General features: G+C 37.3%; 1 protein-coding gene across 8 annotated transcripts in view; it reads right to left on the bottom strand.

The window, feature by feature from the left end:
* Positions 1-19,644, bottom strand: part of TOR1AIP1 (torsin 1A interacting protein 1) — a 49,668-nt gene that overhangs the window by 12,637 nt on the left and 17,387 nt on the right. For 4 of the 8 annotated variants that reach the window (XM_081485864.1, XM_081485861.1, XM_081485862.1 and 1 more), the window contains 3 exons: positions 6,390-6,428; positions 5,368-5,451; positions 2,507-2,563 (listed from right to left, as the gene is read on the bottom strand). In XM_081485864.1, the coding sequence (XP_081341990.1) occupies positions 2,507-2,563; positions 5,368-5,451; positions 6,390-6,428 (180 nt within the window). Of the gene's footprint in view, positions 1-2,506; positions 2,564-5,367; positions 5,452-6,389; positions 6,432-19,644 lie in introns of all 8 variants that reach the window. The other 4 variants (XM_081485863.1, XM_081485858.1, XM_081485860.1 and 1 more) reach the window with 1 other exon arrangement.

Raw genomic sequence — 19,644 nt, forward strand, 5'->3', positions numbered from 1 at the left:
TAAATTTATTTATTTTAGTTGGGGGCTAATTACTTTACAATATTGTAGTGGATTTTGCCACACATTGACATGAATCAGCCATGGGTCTACATGTGCTCCCCATCCCGAACCCCCCTCCCATCTCCCTCCCCATCCCATCCCCCTGGGCCATCCCACCACCCCAGCCCTGAGCACCTGTCCCATGCATCGAACCTGGCATGGTGTCTGTCTCACATATGATAATATACATGTTTCAATGCTCTTCTCCAAGAATGTACCACCCTCCCCTTCTCCCTCAGAGTCCATAAGACTGTTCTATGCATCTGTCTCTTATTATGTCTCGCATATAGGGTTATCATTATCATCTTTCAAATTCCATATATATGCATCAGTATACTGTATCGGTGTTTTTCTTTCTGGCTTACTTCACTCTGTATAATGGGCTCCAGTTTCATCCATCTCAATAGAACTGATTCAAATGTATTCTTTTTAATGGCTGAGTAATATTCCATTGTGTATATGTACCACAGCTTCCTTATCCATTCGTCTGCTGATGGACATCTAGGTTGCTTCCATGTCCTGGCTATTGTAAACAGTGCTGCGATGAACATTGGGGTACACGCGTCTCTTTCAGTTCTGGTTTCCTCAGTGTGTATGCCCAGCAGTGGGATTGCTGAGTCATATGGCAGTTCTATTCCCAGTTTTTTAAGGAATCTCCACACTGTTCTCCATAGTGGCTGTACTAGTTTGCATTCCCACCAACAGTGTAAGAGGGTTCCCTTTTCTCCACACCCTCTCCAGCGTTTATTGCTTGTAGACTTTTGGATAGCAGCCATTCTGACTGGTGTGAAATGGTACCTCATTGTGGTTTTGATTTGCATTTCTCTAATAATGAGTGATGTTGAGCACCTTTTCATGTGTTTGTTAGCCATCTGTATGTCTTCTTTGGAGAAATGTCTGTTTAGTTCTTTGGCCCATTTTTTGATTGGGTCGTTTATTTTTCTGGAATTCAGCTGCAGGAGTTGCTTGTACATTTTTGAGATTAATTGTTTGTCTGTTGCTTCATTTGCTATTATTTTCTCCCATTCTGAAGGCTGTCTTTTCACCTTGCTTATAGTTTCCTTTGTTGTGCAAAAGCTTTTAAGTTTAACTAGGTGCCATTTGTTTATTTTTGCTTTTATTTCCAATATTCTGGGAGGTGGGTCATGGAGGATCCTGCTATGATTTATGTCGGAGAGTGTTTTGCCTATGTTTTCCTCTAGGAGTTTTATAGTTTCTGGTCTTACATTTAGATCTTTAATCCATTTTGAGTTTATTTTTGTGTATGGTGTTAGAAAGTGTTCTAATTTCATTCTTTTACAAGTGGTTGACCAGTTTTCCCAGCACCACTTGTTAAAGAGATTGTCTTTTCTCCATTGTATATTCTTGCCTCCTTTGTTGAAGATAAGGTGTCCACAGGTGCGTGGATTTATCTCTGGGCCAAAGCTTTTCTTTATAAAAATAGTCTCATGGCTGGCCTCATGGCTTCACCGGTGGCTCAGTGGTAAAGAATCTGCCTGTTAAGGCAGGAGACATGTGTTCAATTCCTGATCCAGGAAGATTCCACATTCCATGGAGCAACTAAGCCCATGTGTCACAACTATTAAGCCTGTGCTCTAGAGCCCAGCAGTGGCAACTACTGAAGCCCACCTAGAACCCAGGCTCCGCAACAAGAGAAGTCACTGCAATGAGAAGCCTGCACCACTGCAACTAGAGAGTAGCCCCTGCTCTCTGCAACTAGAGAAAAGTCAGTGCAGCAATGAAGACTCAGCACAGCCATAAATAAATAAATAAAATTACATACATTAAAAAACATGTTTCTTTAAAAATATTAAAAGTCCCATTTTTAAAATGGCCATGTGGGAGGAAAACAAAGTCTTTGAAGATTTTACATTCCAGGATAGTTTTGATTGACTATTAATTTGAATTCTGGGATTTAAAAATGGAAAAAGAAAAAAGCAGTATAATTTCTGCTTAATCTAAGAAATACAGTCTTACTGTAGATAATCTACAAAACATAGATAAAAGAAAATGAATAGTTTTACTGTCCTGAACAAATCATTGTTAGCATCTTCATATTACCTCTCAATCTGTGTTACATTTTCTCAACATTTTATTATGAAAAATTTCAAAGTTGGAAGCAAGGCTGTAAGACTGTTATATACACACCAACTAATGTACCATGAACTTTCTACTATACCTGATTTATCAACAAATTTCTACTGCAAACAAGGACATTCAACAAGCCACAGAAAGCAGTAGTTTTTTATTTTTTCATTCAAAATCAAGGTTGAGTACAGAGGTGATTAACTCAAGAAGCAAATTCAAGATGCAAGATTGAGTTTTTGTTTTTGTTTTTTTTAGCATTCACTATACCCTCTTTCAACATTTTACACTAAACTGCAAAAGACAATCTTCAAAAATAAGAACAGCATTTGACCACAATCACATCTAGACTTTTAAAAGTGTAAATTACAGTTTTACCTACTTTGTGATGACTGCCAAAGTGATTCTTTATACTGACTTGACAATCTGGTGGTTTGGTCTAAAAACAAAAAGAAATAAAGTATACTATAAAGCACATTTAACTTTCTAAGTGCACATTTACCAGAAAATAATGAATAATCAAAAGAGCAAAAATATTCAGATAAACCTCAGGGAATTCAACACTTCAATGTGAATGTATAATTTATTTTAAAAAATGGTTTCTAAAGGGTCATGTTATATCTAAAAAATTAATTATCTGTCTTTTCTTTTTAAAGATAAAAGTAAGATACAGAACATGGCAGGAGATAAAAGAAATAAGGACACCTGTGAATGGGGGAAAATCTTGAAAGTTTACAATAATGGATCTTCTTGCAATCATTACCATCCATTTTGCTTTCAATTTTTCTTGTAAGTAATTAATGTGTTATTTTAGTCTTCCCTTCTTAAAAATCTTCAATTTTTTTTTTTCATTTAAAAGTAGAATTTGGAGAAGGAAATGGCAACCCACTCCAGTGTTCTTGCCTGGAGAATCCCAGGGACGGGGGAGCCTTGTAGGCTGCCGTCTATGGGGTCGCACAGAGTCGGACACGACTGAAGCGACTTAGCAGCAGCAGCAACTCAGATAATGGTAAATGTTATGGACAGGATTTTAAAAGATATGGGGAAGTCATTCTGCCTTATACCTGAGTTAATTTTAATTTTACGCTAACTAAAATCCTCCAGTACTCTGGCCATCTGATGCAAAGAACTGACTCATTGGAAAAGACCCTGATGCTGGAAAAGATTGAAGGCAGGAGAAGAATGGGACGACAGAGGATGAGATGGTTGGATGGCATGACTGACTCAATGGACATGAGTTTGAGCAAGCTCTGGGAGTTGGTGATGGACAGGGAGGCCTGGCGTGCTGCACATGGGTTTGCAAAGAGTCTGACATGACTGAGCTACTGAACTGAACTAAAATAATAGCTTGTGGCATATCAAACATGCATTGTACATCTGCTTTAATTATTAAAGAAAAGGGCACCTGGACCAGAAGTAAAGCGTGTGCTGCCTCCCTTCTGGGGATGCCAGTGCCGGTGCCCCATCAGTAATACTCCCTTCCCAGGTGCCAAGGCATCATATATGCATGGCAGTGCGTTTGTTTTGAAAACTTGAAGAAACATATCCCTGACTTGTTTAACGTTTTGTTCTGACAATACGTAAACCTGCTGAAAACCATGCTTCTCTGGAGCAATTTCTCAGAATGATCTGGGAGGCTGCCTTCTGGGCTGTAGTTAGTCCTCAGTTTGACTCAAATAAAACTCTCTTCTATTTTTATTAAAAAAAAAAAGTAGAATTTATAGCAAATTATGTTTAAAAGCAATCAGATTGCTATCTTGGGAGCAAAAGTATTTGACACATCCAGGCAGTGGCTAAGTAGTTTTGCTAGTGTACTCCTATAACTAAAAAGCTTTTGAGCATCAATCACCAAAATATATTTTTAATTTATGTATAAGCATTGCTAAAATAATATTAACTAATGTATTGTACATATTATAAAACAAACTAAAATAGACATTTTAAATGGATGAAATAAAAGCTGTAATACACTGAATTCTAATATTTTCCTTCTGCATGCCAGTGGATTTTCTACCACCTCTGTGGTGATCATAGGCCCAGAAGAGAATCTAGAAAGATCAGTATTCTTCCTAATATGCTTCACTTCTTTGTTCTTTAGCTAGAGTTTTCTTCTGCATGGGGTATATGTGGTTCAATAAGAATTTATTAGAATTCAAAAGGGATTACAGAGCCTGTGGTTTATTTGGTTTCAAAGAGTAGCACTGGTGGCAACGGTATCGAGCTAGCGGCTATATGAATGGCTTAATCAGTCTCTCAGTTTTAGAGCATAGTTGTATGCATATATGAAAACTAACAACAACTAACAACAGCATGTAATTTGAGTGTTTACTATTTGCCAGGCACTCTCTAAGTAACTTAACCTCACAACAAACCAGTGAGGAAACTGAGGAACAGGAAAGTTAAGCAATTGCCTGATGGCACAAAACCTATCAATAGTACTGGAAGAGTGAAACCCAGTGAAACTCAAGAGCCATGATCTTAACCACTATATTAGAGTCTTGCACATCTCCTTTGGGATTTATGTGTCAAGGAAGGATGGGGAAAAATGACAAAGGGTGGGAAATAAAAAGAATATCAAATGCCCATAAATCAGTTTCTGAGCTCATTTTGAAAGTAGAATGATTAAGTAAAACATAGGAATTATAGAAATTCTCAAGAGTAAGTAGAGATTTTATTGTTAATGGGACTAACATAAATAAAACTACTCATAAGTTACACTGTTTACAAATTTGATCGGCACTCTCATTAAGCCTCAAGCTGGTACTTCTTTTTCCTTCAGTTGATTTTTTCCTTGAATAAACTTAAATATCAATTTTCATGAAACTGTTACTGTTAATTTGGTGTGAATTTGAACAATTCAGAGATAAAAGTAGTAATCTAAGTGTACTAAAACTTCCTAAAAGCTAGCTAACACTCCTGACAGTATAGTGAATCTATGCCAGTGTGATCAGTTTCTTTATCAAAATTTTTTAAGAACCACAAATAACTTTTTTTGGTGCAAAAAAATATGTTCCACAAATAACAAGGCAAGGTAGAAGTGATTTGTTTGTTTAGATATTATATTACTAATCAGATACGTATGTGGAATCAGTAATTTTAATAAATGTTTAAAAGTACACTTTTTAAAAAGTAGTTTTAATACTTTAAAATATTTTTTAAAAAACCAAATTCACAGAATACTTTATACTCTATCTAGAACTACAGCTCCTAAGATGAGAGTCATAAAGCATAAAGCAATGTTACCTCCAGACTCAACAGAATCCCCGGATCTGACCTTAACAGTAACATTACTGTCAGAGCTGTCTTGATCATTTTCCTCAGTTTCCCCTAAAACAAAATAAAAACACACTATTATAGTCTTTATTCTGCATCTTTAAAGATCTGGATTAAAAAAATAATAAAACAAGTAATCTGACATTAAAATGAAGACTTAAATAATCAGATATAGAATTGCTATTTATTATGCTTACTATCCTGAGCCACAAAGTTCTAAGTAAGCTGAAATTGAGCTCATTTATTTCATGTTCTCTGAAGTACATAATTATAGCCCAAATAAATATTCATTAAGATTGTAGTCTAAAGTTTTAGAGTAAAAAAAGTAAACAAATGAACATTAAACAGAAGAAAAGTTTTACCTTATGGTGAGGAAAAGTACATAACAATTAGTGTTACAAATTCATACAAGATTAGTATATGAACTAATGTGTTTGCATATACATGTGCATGTTTGCGAACAGGGTGTGTGTATACATACACCCATACACAAACATTTCAGTATGCAGGGGACTAATCTCAGATTATGGTGAACTTAAGAACAGACTAACCAATGGCTGATTCATGTTGAGGTTTGACAGAAAACAACAAAATTCTGTAAAGCAATTATATTTCAATTAAAAAATAAATAAATTAAAAAAAACACACTAAATTTTACTGTACTATTCAAATATAAGATTTGGAAAACTGGTTATTTTAATACCATAATCAAAGGCTAGCACATGACAGAAATGGAAAATATTAGCTTTGCTTCAATTAATTTCAACAGACAAAAGATGCTTAAAATATACACAAAAGCCATCATCATATATTCTATCCTATTTTACCTGTCCATTTAACAGTTCAGATTTTAAGCATGAATATTTTTTTCCTGAAGAAAAAGGCCTTCTTTTCTGTCCTCTCTCTTAAACACCTACCAAAATTGCTTCTAATCTTAACAACAACGACAAAAAGATTTAGAATATACTGCATGGTATTTTAAGAGAAAATACCTTCTTCCAAGAAATTGACCTTCTGTTGGACACTGGCAGCTTCTAGAAAAGAAAAAGCACACATGTTGTATATAACATCATAAGCCAAAGTTCAGGAATAAATAAGAACATTTAATTTAGGAAAGTGAACATTACATCACGCCAATTAAACTTTTTTTCCCCTGTTAAATCATAAAAAAGAAAGGATTATTTCCCTTTACGCTATTTCAGGAATAAGTGTGCTGCTGCTGCTGCTGCTGCTAAGTCGCTTCAGTCGTGTCCGACTCTGTGCGACCCCATAGACGGCAGCCCACCAGGCTCTGCCATCCCTAGGATTCTCCAGGCAAGAATACTGGAGTGGGTTGCCATTTCCTTCTCCAGTGCATGAAAGGGAAAAGTGAAAGGGAAAAGTGAAATTGAAGTCGCTCAGTCGTGTCCGACTCTCAGCGACCCCATGGACTGTAGCCTACTAGGCTCCTCCATCCATGGGATTTTCCAGGCAAGAGTACTGGAGTGGGGTGCCATTGCCTTCTCCGATAAGTGTGCTACAAACTAGAATAAGAAAGACTTTGTTTCTTCACTGAGAGGTCTATGTATATTATAAAATGTAACCTGTGTTTGTAGAAAATGTAAAGCTCTATGTTGATAAATAGAGTTCCCTAGGTTGGTAAATAGGTTTACTGTATCCTCTTTCTCATATCTGCTAGATTTCCCCTACTCCTTTGAAAAAGCCAACCACACAAGCGGAGCTGAAAAACCAGTGTTTTAATAATGCATTGGTGTATCTAAAGAGATTGTAAGAAAGGTAAAGAAATGCTCCTAGTTCCAGCACATACACATACACCACTACTCTCAGAGTCAGAGAATTTGGACAAAGATAAATCAGTAAAATGTGTCAAAGAAATGCAGTATTTTTACATGGGCTATTCTGATTTTTGGGGGGTTTTTTTGGTCGTGTCGCTTGGCTTGTGGTATCTTAGTTCCCCAATCAGGGACTGAAGCTGGGCCCTTGGCAGTGGAAGAGCAGAGTCCCAACCACTGGACCACCAGGGAATTTCCTGATTTTTTTTTTTTAAATAAAGGAAGATATACCCAAATATAAGCATTGCACAATTGGGCTAAAATATTGCTGAATGATCATATGAGAATAGAATGAACCAGACTCTTTCCACAAAAATGAAAATTTGTTTCCTTTCGGATCTTCCTCTGTTGATTTTAACTCCTATTTGCTTTTCAAAAGAAAAAAGAATTGTATTGTAGAAGGCAACTACCAACCCATAGTACTATGAATGTGGAAATACTTTTTAAAAACCAGTTTAATTAGATTGGTATAACATCAATACTAGCCAAACTACTTTTAGTTAATAGTGGCAAGTGCAAATCAGCATTTGACAACATTTTCGTTATAAAAAAAAATTAACTCTGAGAAAATTGTTAATAATACTATGCAATTCTTTCTTTGGGTTTCCCTGGTTGCTCAGCTGGTAAAGAATCTGCCTGCAATGCAGGAGACTCAGATTCGACTCCTGGGTCAAGAAGGTCTCCTGGAAAAGTGTTAGGTTATCCACCCCAGCATTAGGGTCTTTTCCAATGAGTCAACTCTTCACATGAGGTGGCCAAAGTATTGGAGTTTCAGCTTCAACATCAGTCCTTCCAATGACCACCCAGGACTGATCTCCTTTAGGATGGACTAGTTGGATCTCCTTGCAGTCCAAGGGACTCTCAAGAGTCTTCTCCAACACCACAGTTCAAAAGCATCAATTCTTTGGTGCTCAGCTTTCTTCACCGTCCAACTCTCACATCCATACATGACCACCGGAAAAACCATAGCCTTGACTAGAAGGCCACCTCATGCGAAGAGTTGACTCATTGGAAAAGACCCTGATGCTGGGAAGGATTGGGGGCAGGAGGAGAAGGGGACGACAGAGGATGAGATGGTTGGATGGCATCACTGACTCGATGGACATGGGTTTGGGTAAACTCCAGGAGTTGGTGATGGACAGGGAGGCCTGGTGTGCTGCGATTCATGGGGTCGCAAAGAGTTGGACATGACTGAGCGAGTGAACTGAACTGAACTGAACTGATTCTTGGGCTTTCCTGGTGGCTCAGAGGTAAAGAATCCACTTGCAGTGTGGGAGACTTGGGTTCAATCCCTGGGTCAGGAAGATCCCCTGAAGGAGGGCATGGCAACCCATTCCAGTATTCTTGCCTGAGAATCATGGACAGAGGAGCCTGGTGGGCTATAGTCCATGTGGTTGCAAAGAGTCAGACACAACTAAGCACAGTACAGCACAGGATTCTTTCTTTACAAAGACTGTCTTTTCATTTTATCTTCTTTTTCCCAGGCAGAAATCTGGAAAGTCAAACGTCTTACTGCTATTCTATTAAAATGTTAATATTTCCATTCACATTAAAAGGTATTGCTCTCTTTTTGAAATTTCATTTTCTAAATTCATAACCATTAACAATACTTCTTTTTTATACGGCAGTTCTGCTTTATTTATTTATGCAACTATTTACAAAGCATGCAAACAAAAAAATTTTAAGAGCCAATGGTCATGTCTTAGTTATTTTAATAATAGTAAGTCCTTAATATCTTCAGTTGCTAGTTTTCAAAAAACTTCACATGTTCATCTGATTCCCATAACATCATAAGAGAACACTATCATAGGTAAGGCTCAAAGATATCAAGTGCCTTGTCTAAGGGTGTCAAGACTAACAACTGACAAAAAAGGACTTGAACAGACTCTTCTGATTTCGAGTCTACTATTCCACCACTACATCAGCTTTGTTCATAATAATATCACATAGTAAGCACTCAGTAATTTTAAAAATTTTATTTCTAAATTAATTTTTTAAAGCAGTTTAAGATTCATGAAACTGGGGGACGGAGAAAGAATTCCCATATGTTCCCTGCCTCTACACATGCATGCTGCTGCTGCTGCTAAGTTGCTTCAGTCGTGTCTGACTCTGTGCGACCCCATAGACGGAAGCCCATCTGGCTCCCCCGTCCCTGGGATTCTCCAGGCAAGAACACTGGAGTGGGCTGCCATTTCCTTCTCCAGTGCATGAAGGTGAAAAGTGAAAGCGAAGTTGCTCAGTCGTGTCCAACTCTTAGCAACCCCATAGACTGCAGCCTACCAGGCTCCTCCTGTCCATGGGACTTCCCAGGCAAGAGTACTGGAGTGGGGTGCCATTGCCTTCTCCGCTATACATGCATAGTCTTCCCCATTACCAACATTCCTATCACAGTGGCACATTTATTACAACAGATAAACCTACAGAGATACACCATAACCACCCAAAGACCATAATTTACATTACAGCTCTTTTTTTTTCAGTTCTATCTTGATGCTGCACCTTCTATGGGTTTAGGCAAATGTACAATGACATGTATAATACCACTATGGTATTATACAGAGTATTTTCACTGTCCTAGAAATCTTCTGTGCCAGACTTATTCGTTGCTTCCCTATCTCCTACCCTCAACCCTTGGCAATCACTGATCTTTTTATTGTCTCAAGAGTTTTGCGTTTTCCAGGATGCCATATAGTTAGAATCATACAGTATGCAGCGTTTTCAAATTAGTTTCTTTCCCTTAGTAAGATACATTTAAGGTTCTTCTATGTCTCTTCATGACTTGATAGTTCTTAACACAATATTATCCCATTGTCTGGATGTTTATTTAGCCATTCACCTATGGAAAGATATCTTGGATGCTTTTAAGTTTTAACAATTATGAATAAAAAGGTGCCACACACATGTATACAGGTTTGTGTGTAGACCTAAGTTTTCAACTCACTTGGGTAAATATCCAGGAGTGTGATTGCTGGGTTGCATACTAAGAGTATGTTTAGTTTTTTAAGAAACTATAAACTAACCTCAAAGTGGATCACCCTGCATTCCCACTGGCAACAAACAGGAGTTCCTGTTGCTACACATTCATATCAGCATTTGGTGTTGTTAGTGTATGTAGTGGTATCTCATTGTTTTCAATTGCATTTTCCCAAAGACATACATTGGAGAGCATCTTTACGTATGTTTATTTGCCATCTAACTTCTTTGGTGAGGTATCTATTATGGTCTTTGGCCCATTTTTAAATTAAGTTGTTTCCTTATTGTTGAGTTTTGAGAGTTCTTTGCATATTTTGGATAACAGTACTTTCTCAAATACATCATTTGCAAATATTTGCTTCCAATCTATGGCTTACCTTCTCATTCCCTTGACACTGTCTTTTGCTGAGCAGAAGTTTATAATTCTAACAAAATTTGGCCTATCACTATTTCTGTCATGGATTCTGCTTTTGGTTTATACCTAAGAAGGCATCACCAAACCCAAGATCATCTAGGTTTTCTTCTATGTAATCTACAAGTTTTATAGCTTTGTGCTTACATTTGGGTCTGTGATCTATCTTGAGTTCATTTTTGTGACAGGTGTTAAGGTCTATGTGCAGATTCTTTTTTTTTTTTTCCCATGTAGATGTCGTCGTTTCAGTATCATCTGTTGAAAAGACTCTCTGCTCCATTTATTGCCTTCACTCCTTTGTCAAAGATCAGTTGACTATATATGGCTCTACCTGTGGGCTCTGTACTCTACTCCGATGATATATTTGTTTATTCTTTTCACAATATCACATTGTCTCAGTTATTGTAGCTTTAGGTTGAGTTTAGCTTGGAGTTCTGTCCTACTTTATTCTTCTAATATTCTGTTAGTTACTCAGGGTCTTTTGTTTCTCCACATAAACTTTAGGACCAATTTGTTGATATCCATGAGTTAACTTGCTGGGATTTTGTTCAGTGTTGCACTGAACCTACTGATTGAGTTGGGAAGAAATGACATCTTGACAATATTGGGCCCTCCTATCCATAAACATGGAACATCTCCCCATTTACTCAGTAATTCTTTTATTTTACTCATCAAGTTTTGTAGTTTTTTTCAATATAGTTCTTGCATATATTTTGTTAGATTTATATCTAAGTATTACATTGTGGGATATGATAATTATATTGTTTTTATTTTCAAATATCTCCTGTTCATTGCTGGTATGTAAGAAATTGCTTGACTTTATTAACCTTGTATCCTACAAACTTGCATAACTGCTTGTAAGTGCCAGGAGGTTTTCTGGTCCATTCTTTTGGATTTTCTACAGACAGTCATATCATCTGTGAAAAAAGTCAGTTTTAATTCTTCCTTCTCAATCTCTAAACCTTTTATTTCCTTTTCTCTACTGCATTAGCTAGAACTTCCAGCCTGATGTTTAAAAGTGGTGAGCAAGGTCATCTTTGCCTTGTACCTAAGGTTAGTACAAAAGGTTCCAGTTCCTTACCATTATACATGATGTTAGCTGTAGTTTCTGCAGATAGTCTTTATCAAGTTGAGACAGTTTACCTCTATTCCTAATTGAGAATTTTTTATCATGAGTGGGTGTTGGACTCTATCAAATGCTTTTTTCTGCATCTATTGATATTACTGTATGATTTTTCTTTACTGTTAATGTGATGGATTATATGAGTTGATTTTCAAATGTTAAATTAGAGTTTGAACACCTGGGATAAATCTTATTTGTAGTATATTCTTCTTGTACTTTTAGTGTCTGTGTTCATGAGAAATACTAGTCTGTAGTTTGTAAAACATTTTAAAATATTTAAGTAACACTGATCTATAAGTTTCATGTATACAGCATTACATATCTACATCTATACCCTACAGTGTGCTCACAATCGAATATTTGATCCCCCTTTACCTACTTCCCCTTCCCTACTGTTCTTTCCCTTTTGATAATCAATACATTGTTCTCTATTATCTACATGCTTACTTTTGTTTGTTCATTTATTTTAAATGTTAGCTTTTTATATTCTACATATGAATGAAATCATATGTATGTCTTCCTCTGACTTATCTTACTTAGCATCATGCCCTCAAGATCCATACACATTATCACAAATGGCAAAATACCATCTTTTTATTACTGAGTAGTATTCCACTGAATATATGTTGTATCTGTGTGTGTATGTGTGTGTGTGTGTGTATACACCACATCTTCTTTATCCATTTATCTGTTGATAGGCACTTGAGTTGTTTCCATATCTTGGATACTGTAAGTAATGCCGCGATGATCACAGAGGTAAGTGGCGATGCAGATATCACTTCAGATTAGTATCTTCATATTCTTTGGATAAATGCCCAGGAGTGGGATAGCTAGATCATATGGTAGTTCTATTCCAAATTTTTTGAGGAATTTTCATAGTCTTCCAGTCACTGTATCAATTTACATTTCCACCAATAACGTATAAAGAGTCCCTTTTTTCCACATCCTTGTCAACACTTGCTTTATCTTTCCTTTTTTGAGAATTCTGACATGTGTGAGGTGGTATCTGTGATTTTGATTTGCATTTCCTTAATAATCAGTTATGAACATTTTTTCGTGAATCTGTTAGCCATCTGTATGTCTCTTAGAAAAAAACATCTATTCAGCTCCTCTGTCCAATTTTTAACCAGGTTGTTTGGGTTTTTCTTATTTTTGAGTTGTATGAGATCTTCATATATTTTGGATATTAACCTCATATTTGATATATCATTTGCAAATACTTTCTCCCATTCAGTAGGTTATTTTTTAATTCTCTTGATGGTTTCCTTTGCTGTGCAGAGGTTTTTTAGTTTGACGTATTCTCACTTGTTAAATTTTGCATGTTTCATCATTTACCCAATAGTTGTTCAGTTTTCCTATTTGTGACTTTTCCAGTTTTCTTCTTGTAGTTGATTTCCAGTTTCATTCCACTCTGACCAGAGAGGGTGCATGTGATTTCAGTCTTCTTAAACTTACTGAGACTTGTTTTCTGCTAAGTCTGCTAAGTCACTTCAGTCGTGTCCGACTCTGTGCGACCCCACAGACGGCAGCCCACCCGGCTCCGCCATCCGTGGGATTCTCCAGGCAAGAACACTGGAGTGGGTTGCCATTGCCTTCTCCAGTGCATGAAAGTGAAAAGTGAAAGTGAAGTCGCTCAGTCGTGTCCAACTCTTAGCGACCCGTGGTCTATAGCCTACCAGGCTGGTCCATGGGATTTTCCAGGCTGCTGCAACATATTGTCTATCCTTGAGAAATCTCTGTGTTCACTTGAGAAGAAAGCATATTCTGCTGCATTTGGATGGAATGTTCTTTAAAAATCTATCAAATCAATCTGGTCTAATGTTTAAGGTCAGTGTTTCCTTGTTGACTTTCTTCTGAAAGATCTACTCATTGATGAAAGTGAGGTGTTAAAATGCCCTATTATTATGTTGCTGTTGCTTTCCCCCTTTAGGTCTGCTAACAATTGCTTTAATATACTTTGGTATGCCTATGTTAGATGCAGATATGATAATCATTGTAGTGTCTTCTTGATGGGCTGTCTCATTACTATATACTGTTGCTTTTTACATCTTGCTACCTTTTTTGGCTTGAAGTCTATTTTTCCAGATATGAGTATGGAGATACCAGCTTTCTTTTGGCTGCTATTTGCCTCATGTATTACCTTCCGTGCCTTTACTTCTAGCCTATGTTTGTCTTTAGAGCTAAGGTCTAGAGGCAACATGTACTTGTTTTTCAACCCATCCAGCCATTCTGTCTTTTGACTGGTGAGTACAATCCACTTATATTTATGGTGATTATTGATAGATAAGAACAGTACTGCTATTATACCTTTTTTTTTTTCTGGTTGATCTGTATCTTCATTGTTTCTCCTTGTATTTCTGTTGCCATTTTGGTTTGGTGATTTTCTAAGATATTTTCCACAGGTTCCTCTCATGTTTTGTGTCTCTGCTTAATGTTTATCCTAAGTTTTGTATGAAATATCTCAGTTAAAATAGTCCATTTTCTGCTGATAGCATCTTATCTTCATTCACCTATACAAGTTCTGTCCTTTTCCTCTTCTCCTTTTACATTTTTGTTGTCTTAAATTATCCCTTTTTAAGTTGTGAGTTTGTTATCAAAGTGAGATAGCTCTGTTTATTATTCTGCTTTTTTCTCCCTTTAATCTTTTTGTGATAATAGACGGTTTAAAAACCTTTTTTGAAAGACAGTTGTAATTTTCTGGCTGTACTTATCACCTTGTTCAAAGCTTTGCACATTTTGGCCACTTTGTTTCTGGTTGAAGAATCCCTTTCAATATATTTTGCAAGGCACTTTTAGTATTGATGAACTCCTTCAGTTTTTGTCTGGGAGAGTCTTTCTCTCCTTCATATCTGAATGGTAACTTTGGTGGATACAGTATTCTTGTGTGACAGTTTCTATTTTTCAGTATTTTGAAAATGTCCTTCTATTCCTTCTTGGCCTGTAGGGTTTCTGCTGAGAAATTCACCAATAGCCTAATGAGGGTTCCTTTGTAGGTCACAATTTTTTCCCTGGCTGCCTTTAAAATACTGTCTTTGAATTTTGAGTATCTAGGACTCCTTCATTTTTAAAACATCTTACTTCTCTTTTTTCACCTACTTATATTATTTCTAGATTTCTATCTAGAAGTCACTACCTCTCTCTTCATTACTTTGACATTACTTTGCCGATAAAGGTCTGTCTAGTCAAAGCTGTGGTTTTTTCTAGTTGTCATGTATGGATATAAGAACTGGACTACAAAGAAAGCTGAGGTCTGAAGAATTGATGCTTTGGAACTGTGGTGTTGGAAAAGACTCTTGAGAGTCCCTTGGACTTCAAGGCAATCAAACCAGTTAATCCTAAAGGAAATTAGTCCTGAATATTCACTGGACGGACTGATGCTGAAGCTGAAACTCCAATACTTTGGCCACCTGATGCAAAGAACTGACTCATTTGAAAAGATCCTGATGCTGGGAAAGACTGAAGGCAGGAGGAGAAGGGGAAGACAGAGGATGAGATGGTTGGATGGCATCATCGACATGATGGACATGAGTTTGAACAAGCTCCGGGAGTTGGTGATGGACAGGGAGGCCTGGCGTACTGCAGTCCATGGGGTTGCAAAGAGTCGGACATGACTGAGCGACTGAACTGAACTCTCTCTTCATGTGGTCTGCTCTCATTCTAATGAATTCTTCATCTTATTGTGTTTTTCAGCTCCAGAATTTGTTTTAGAATTTTAATATCTTGGTAAGGTATTCTTTCTGCCCATTAGTTTTATCGCTGAGCTCATTAAACTGAGTTTTGTTATATCTTTGAGTATCTTTGAGTATTATATCTTTATTATATCTTTGAGTATCTTCATGATAACTTTTTAATTCTCTAACAGTCAGATTACAATATTTCGTGATTTTTGTTTCTGGAGAACTGTCATTTTCTTTTTGTGGTATACTGTTCCTGTGGTTCTTCGTGCTGTTTGATGATGAACTGTTCCTCTGCCAGCGCATTTGATATTAAACGACAGGTTAGAAGTTAGACTCCTTTGCTTTCCAGTTGGTGGCACTACCACGAGCTTTGTTTTTCTTACCTAAGCTGCCACTAGTTACATCTATCTGAATGGCATTTTACAGACTCCACCTTCTCTGTAAGAGGTATGACTGTGTGCCTTTGTTGTAGTTTTTTGTGCCACCATGGTCATAGCTCCTTGCTTGTGCTAGAGCCTTTGTCATCACCAGGATGGTGGGCTCTTTCCTTTCCTTGCATCTGGGATCCCCTGAGACACAAGTTCCACCATGGGGGAAGACGATGGAGGGGGCAGAGGGACTAGAGTCACATAGGCAACTCTACCTTGTCTGTTATAAGGTTTGCAGGCTCTGCCACCGTGAATGGGGGGTGATGCGGATGTGGGCACCTTAGTGGCTGTTGATTTGGGGTCCCAGGCCCCACTGCTGCCATCGACCAGTTACTCGTGGCCTTGGGTGCTGGTCTGGTCAGTTCGTTCAAGCCATGTGTATAGCCTTTCTTGCTGTTTCTGGGTTCTCTGTCTCTGGGCTCTGCTGTTCCCATCAAAGGACCCAAATTGCAGCCCTGTTTCCACTATTACCTCAGTTCCTCTTCCACTAAGTGTTACAATTCACCTACCTGTAGATGCACAGATGTGTGGAATTCTCCAGCACCCTGTTGCTTTGAGCAGAGACACCTCTGTTAAACTGTAGATTTTTCACTGGTTATAGAGTGAAGGGGAGAGACAAAGGTAGATGTTTCACATTGCTGTGTTTCTGACGCTGGTGGTCTATAGTTTTTCCTAATGATTTTGTCTGCTTTTGGTATCAGCATAATGCTGGCCTCACAGAATGAATTAGAAAGTATTTCCTCGGCTTCCATCCTCCAAGAGATTGTAGAGAATTGGCATAATTTCTTCCTTAAATGTTTGATAGAATTCACTAAGAAACTCACTTGGGCCTCATGCTTTCTATTTGGAAGGTTATTAACTGTTGATTCAATTTATTTAAGAGATATAGAGCTATTCGGATCATCTTATTTCATTTTGAGTGAGTTTTGGCAGATTATATCTTTCAAGGAATCAATTACATCTCATCTAGGTTATCAAATTGGTGGGTATAAGTTGTTCATAATATTCCCATGTTATCCTTTTGATTTCCATAGGATATACAGTGTCCCCTCTTTAATTCTTGACATTAGTAACTTGCATCCTTTTATCCCCCTCCATTTTTTTTGCTTCTTTTCTTTTCTTTTTTTCTTAGTTAACTTGGGCAGAGGCTTCACCTTTGAAGGATAGGTTTGCATGGTACAATATTTCAGGTTGGTGGGTTTTTTTCTTTGAACACTTTAAATGTTTTACTCCGATCTCTTCTTGCTTGCATGCTTTCTGAGATGTTAGATGCAATTCTGACCTTTATTCCTTTACAGGTCATGTGTTGTCTTCTTCAGGCTTTGTTTAGGTTTCTTTTTTTTTTTATTTTGACTTTCTGTAGCTTAACAAAGATATGCCTAAGTGTATTTTTATTTTTTGGCATTTATCTTTCTTGGTGTTTTTGTGAGATTACTGGATCTGAGTTTAGTGTTTGACATTAATTTGTGAAATTCTTAGTCATTATTGGGCTTCCCAGGTGGCTCAAGTGGTAAAGAATCCACCTGCCAATGCAGGAGATGCAGTAGATGCAGGTTCAACCCCGTGGATCAGGAAGATACCCTGGAGGAAGAAATGGCAACCCACTCGAGTATTCTTGCCTAAATCCCAAGGACAGAGGAGCCTGGCAGGCTATAGTTCATGGGGTAGCAAAGAGCCGGATGCAACTGAGCACACATGCACACAGTCATTAATATTTCAAACATTTCCTCCGGTTTGATGCATGGGACAGGGTGCACGGGGCTGGTGCACTGGGATGACCCAGAGGGATGGGATGGGGAGGGTAGTGGGAGGGGGGTTCAAGATGGGGAACACATGTACACCTGTGGCTGATTCATGGCAATGTATGCCAAAACCACTACAATATTGTAAAGTAATTAGCCTCCAATTAATATGAATAAATTTATTTAAAAAAAAACCAAAAAAACATTTCCTCTGTTCTTTTCTTCTCTTTCTGTTATTCACAGTATGCATACATTATACCTTTTGTAGCTGTTGCACAGTCTAGGATATTCTGTATTATTTAGTCACTGTTCTCTTTGCTTTTTGGTTTTCAAGGATTCTGTTTTTTAAATTGAGATATAACTGATATTTAACATTGTGTTATGTGTAAGGTATATAATGTGTTGATTTGATATATTTATATATTGCTATATGATTATCATCATAGCACTAGCTAATAAATCACGTCATATATTATCATTTCTTTGAGAATTCTATTGATATTCTATTTCTAGAGAGTCTAAGCCATGTCCAGTCCAACAAGCCCGTCAAAATTCTTCATTTCTGTTACAGTGATTTTTATCTGCAGCGTTTATTTTTGATTCTTTCTTAGGATTTCTACTTCTTGCCGACATTGTTCATCTGTTCTTGCGTGCAGTCTACTTTATCCATTAGAGTCTGTAGCATATTAATCACAGTTGTTTTAAATTCCTGACCTGATAGTTCTAACATCCATGCCATATCTGGTTGTTATTGCTCTATCTTTTCAAACTGTTTTTTTGCACTGTCATGTTTTATAATTTTTTTCTTGATGTACTGGGTAAAAAGAATACTGCAGTAAATAGGTCTTTGGTAAAGTGGTGGTAAGTTGTTGGGGGAGGGGCAGTATCCTGGGAGAAGGGAAGTATTTTACAGCTCTAGGTGTCCATTTTTTAGTAAGCTTATGCCTCAAGACCATGAACTTGACCACAGTTCAAAGTTTTTCCCCTTCCTGTTTAGGTGGAATAGAATGTTCAGAATGGTCTGGAGTTGGGTATTTCCCATCTCTCAGGTCAGCTGGGCTTTGATATAGTCGGTTAGGCTCCAGTTAACTAGATTTCCTTGAGGGCGTATCTTGTTAAGAACAGAATACTCTGGCATGTTTCAAAATGCTGCCTTTCTCCCTCTACCTTGCAGAAGTATGAAGGGATTTTTTTTTTTTTTTTTTTTTTTAATGTGAGCCTGGCTGAGCCTCTGGAGGTAAATTTCACAACACAGTAGGGGCCCGCCTTAGACCGGGTCCTCTTGAAATTTTTAAACTCTTCAGACTTGTCCACACAGAACCTCCAACAATTCATTAAGGTTTCATGCAGTTCAGGTTTTCCTACCCAGCACTGCCTCCTGCAGAGGCTTCCACTTGTGAGTCTTGGCTCCAGCAAGCTATGACTTCCTGTATTTGTCCATGTCTCCAACCTTGGGGGCAGTGATTTGACCTGTGTCATTTCCTCTCTTATGGATCTAAGAAGAGTTGTTGATTTTTTCAATTGTCAGTTTTTGACTTGTTATTAGGCTAAAGTGGTGACTTCCAAGCTCACATGTGGAACCTTTTTTAAAAAGTCTCCCTCAATAATTTTTTGAGTAAATGAATGAATGGGGGAAAAGCTGAAAAGTGAATTCTTTCTAAAATGAGAGGTTCCAACAATACCTAAATGTAATACAGCAGCTTTGCTAAAGTCACGTTTATATTAGGGCATTATGTTTTATATAGTTCCAAAATTATTTGTTATAGCAAAATTTAAGGCTGAACTGATTTCTGAATCTGTATTAATGGAAAGAAAAGTATGTTGAAAATTTACATTCATTCACCAAACTATCAGAAAAAACAAATAGTACAGTAATCCCTCTTTTTTCATCCTGATATAATGTATTTCCACAATACTTTTGCAAATCTATGTCAATTGTTTAAGGCAAATTATCTAATAATCAATCCTTCCTATACCAGGTTACCTACAATTCAATCTCCCTTTTTTCTGTTTATGTTAGTTATGTCAATTAGCTTTAATTAGCATGAGGGAGGATTGAG

This window comes from Giraffa tippelskirchi, chromosome 5 (genome assembly GCF_054371585.1).
Source record: "Giraffa tippelskirchi isolate mGirTip1 chromosome 5, T2T-mGirTip1v1.2.pri, whole genome shotgun sequence".
Taxonomy (NCBI): Eukaryota; Metazoa; Chordata; class Mammalia; order Artiodactyla; family Giraffidae; genus Giraffa; species Giraffa tippelskirchi.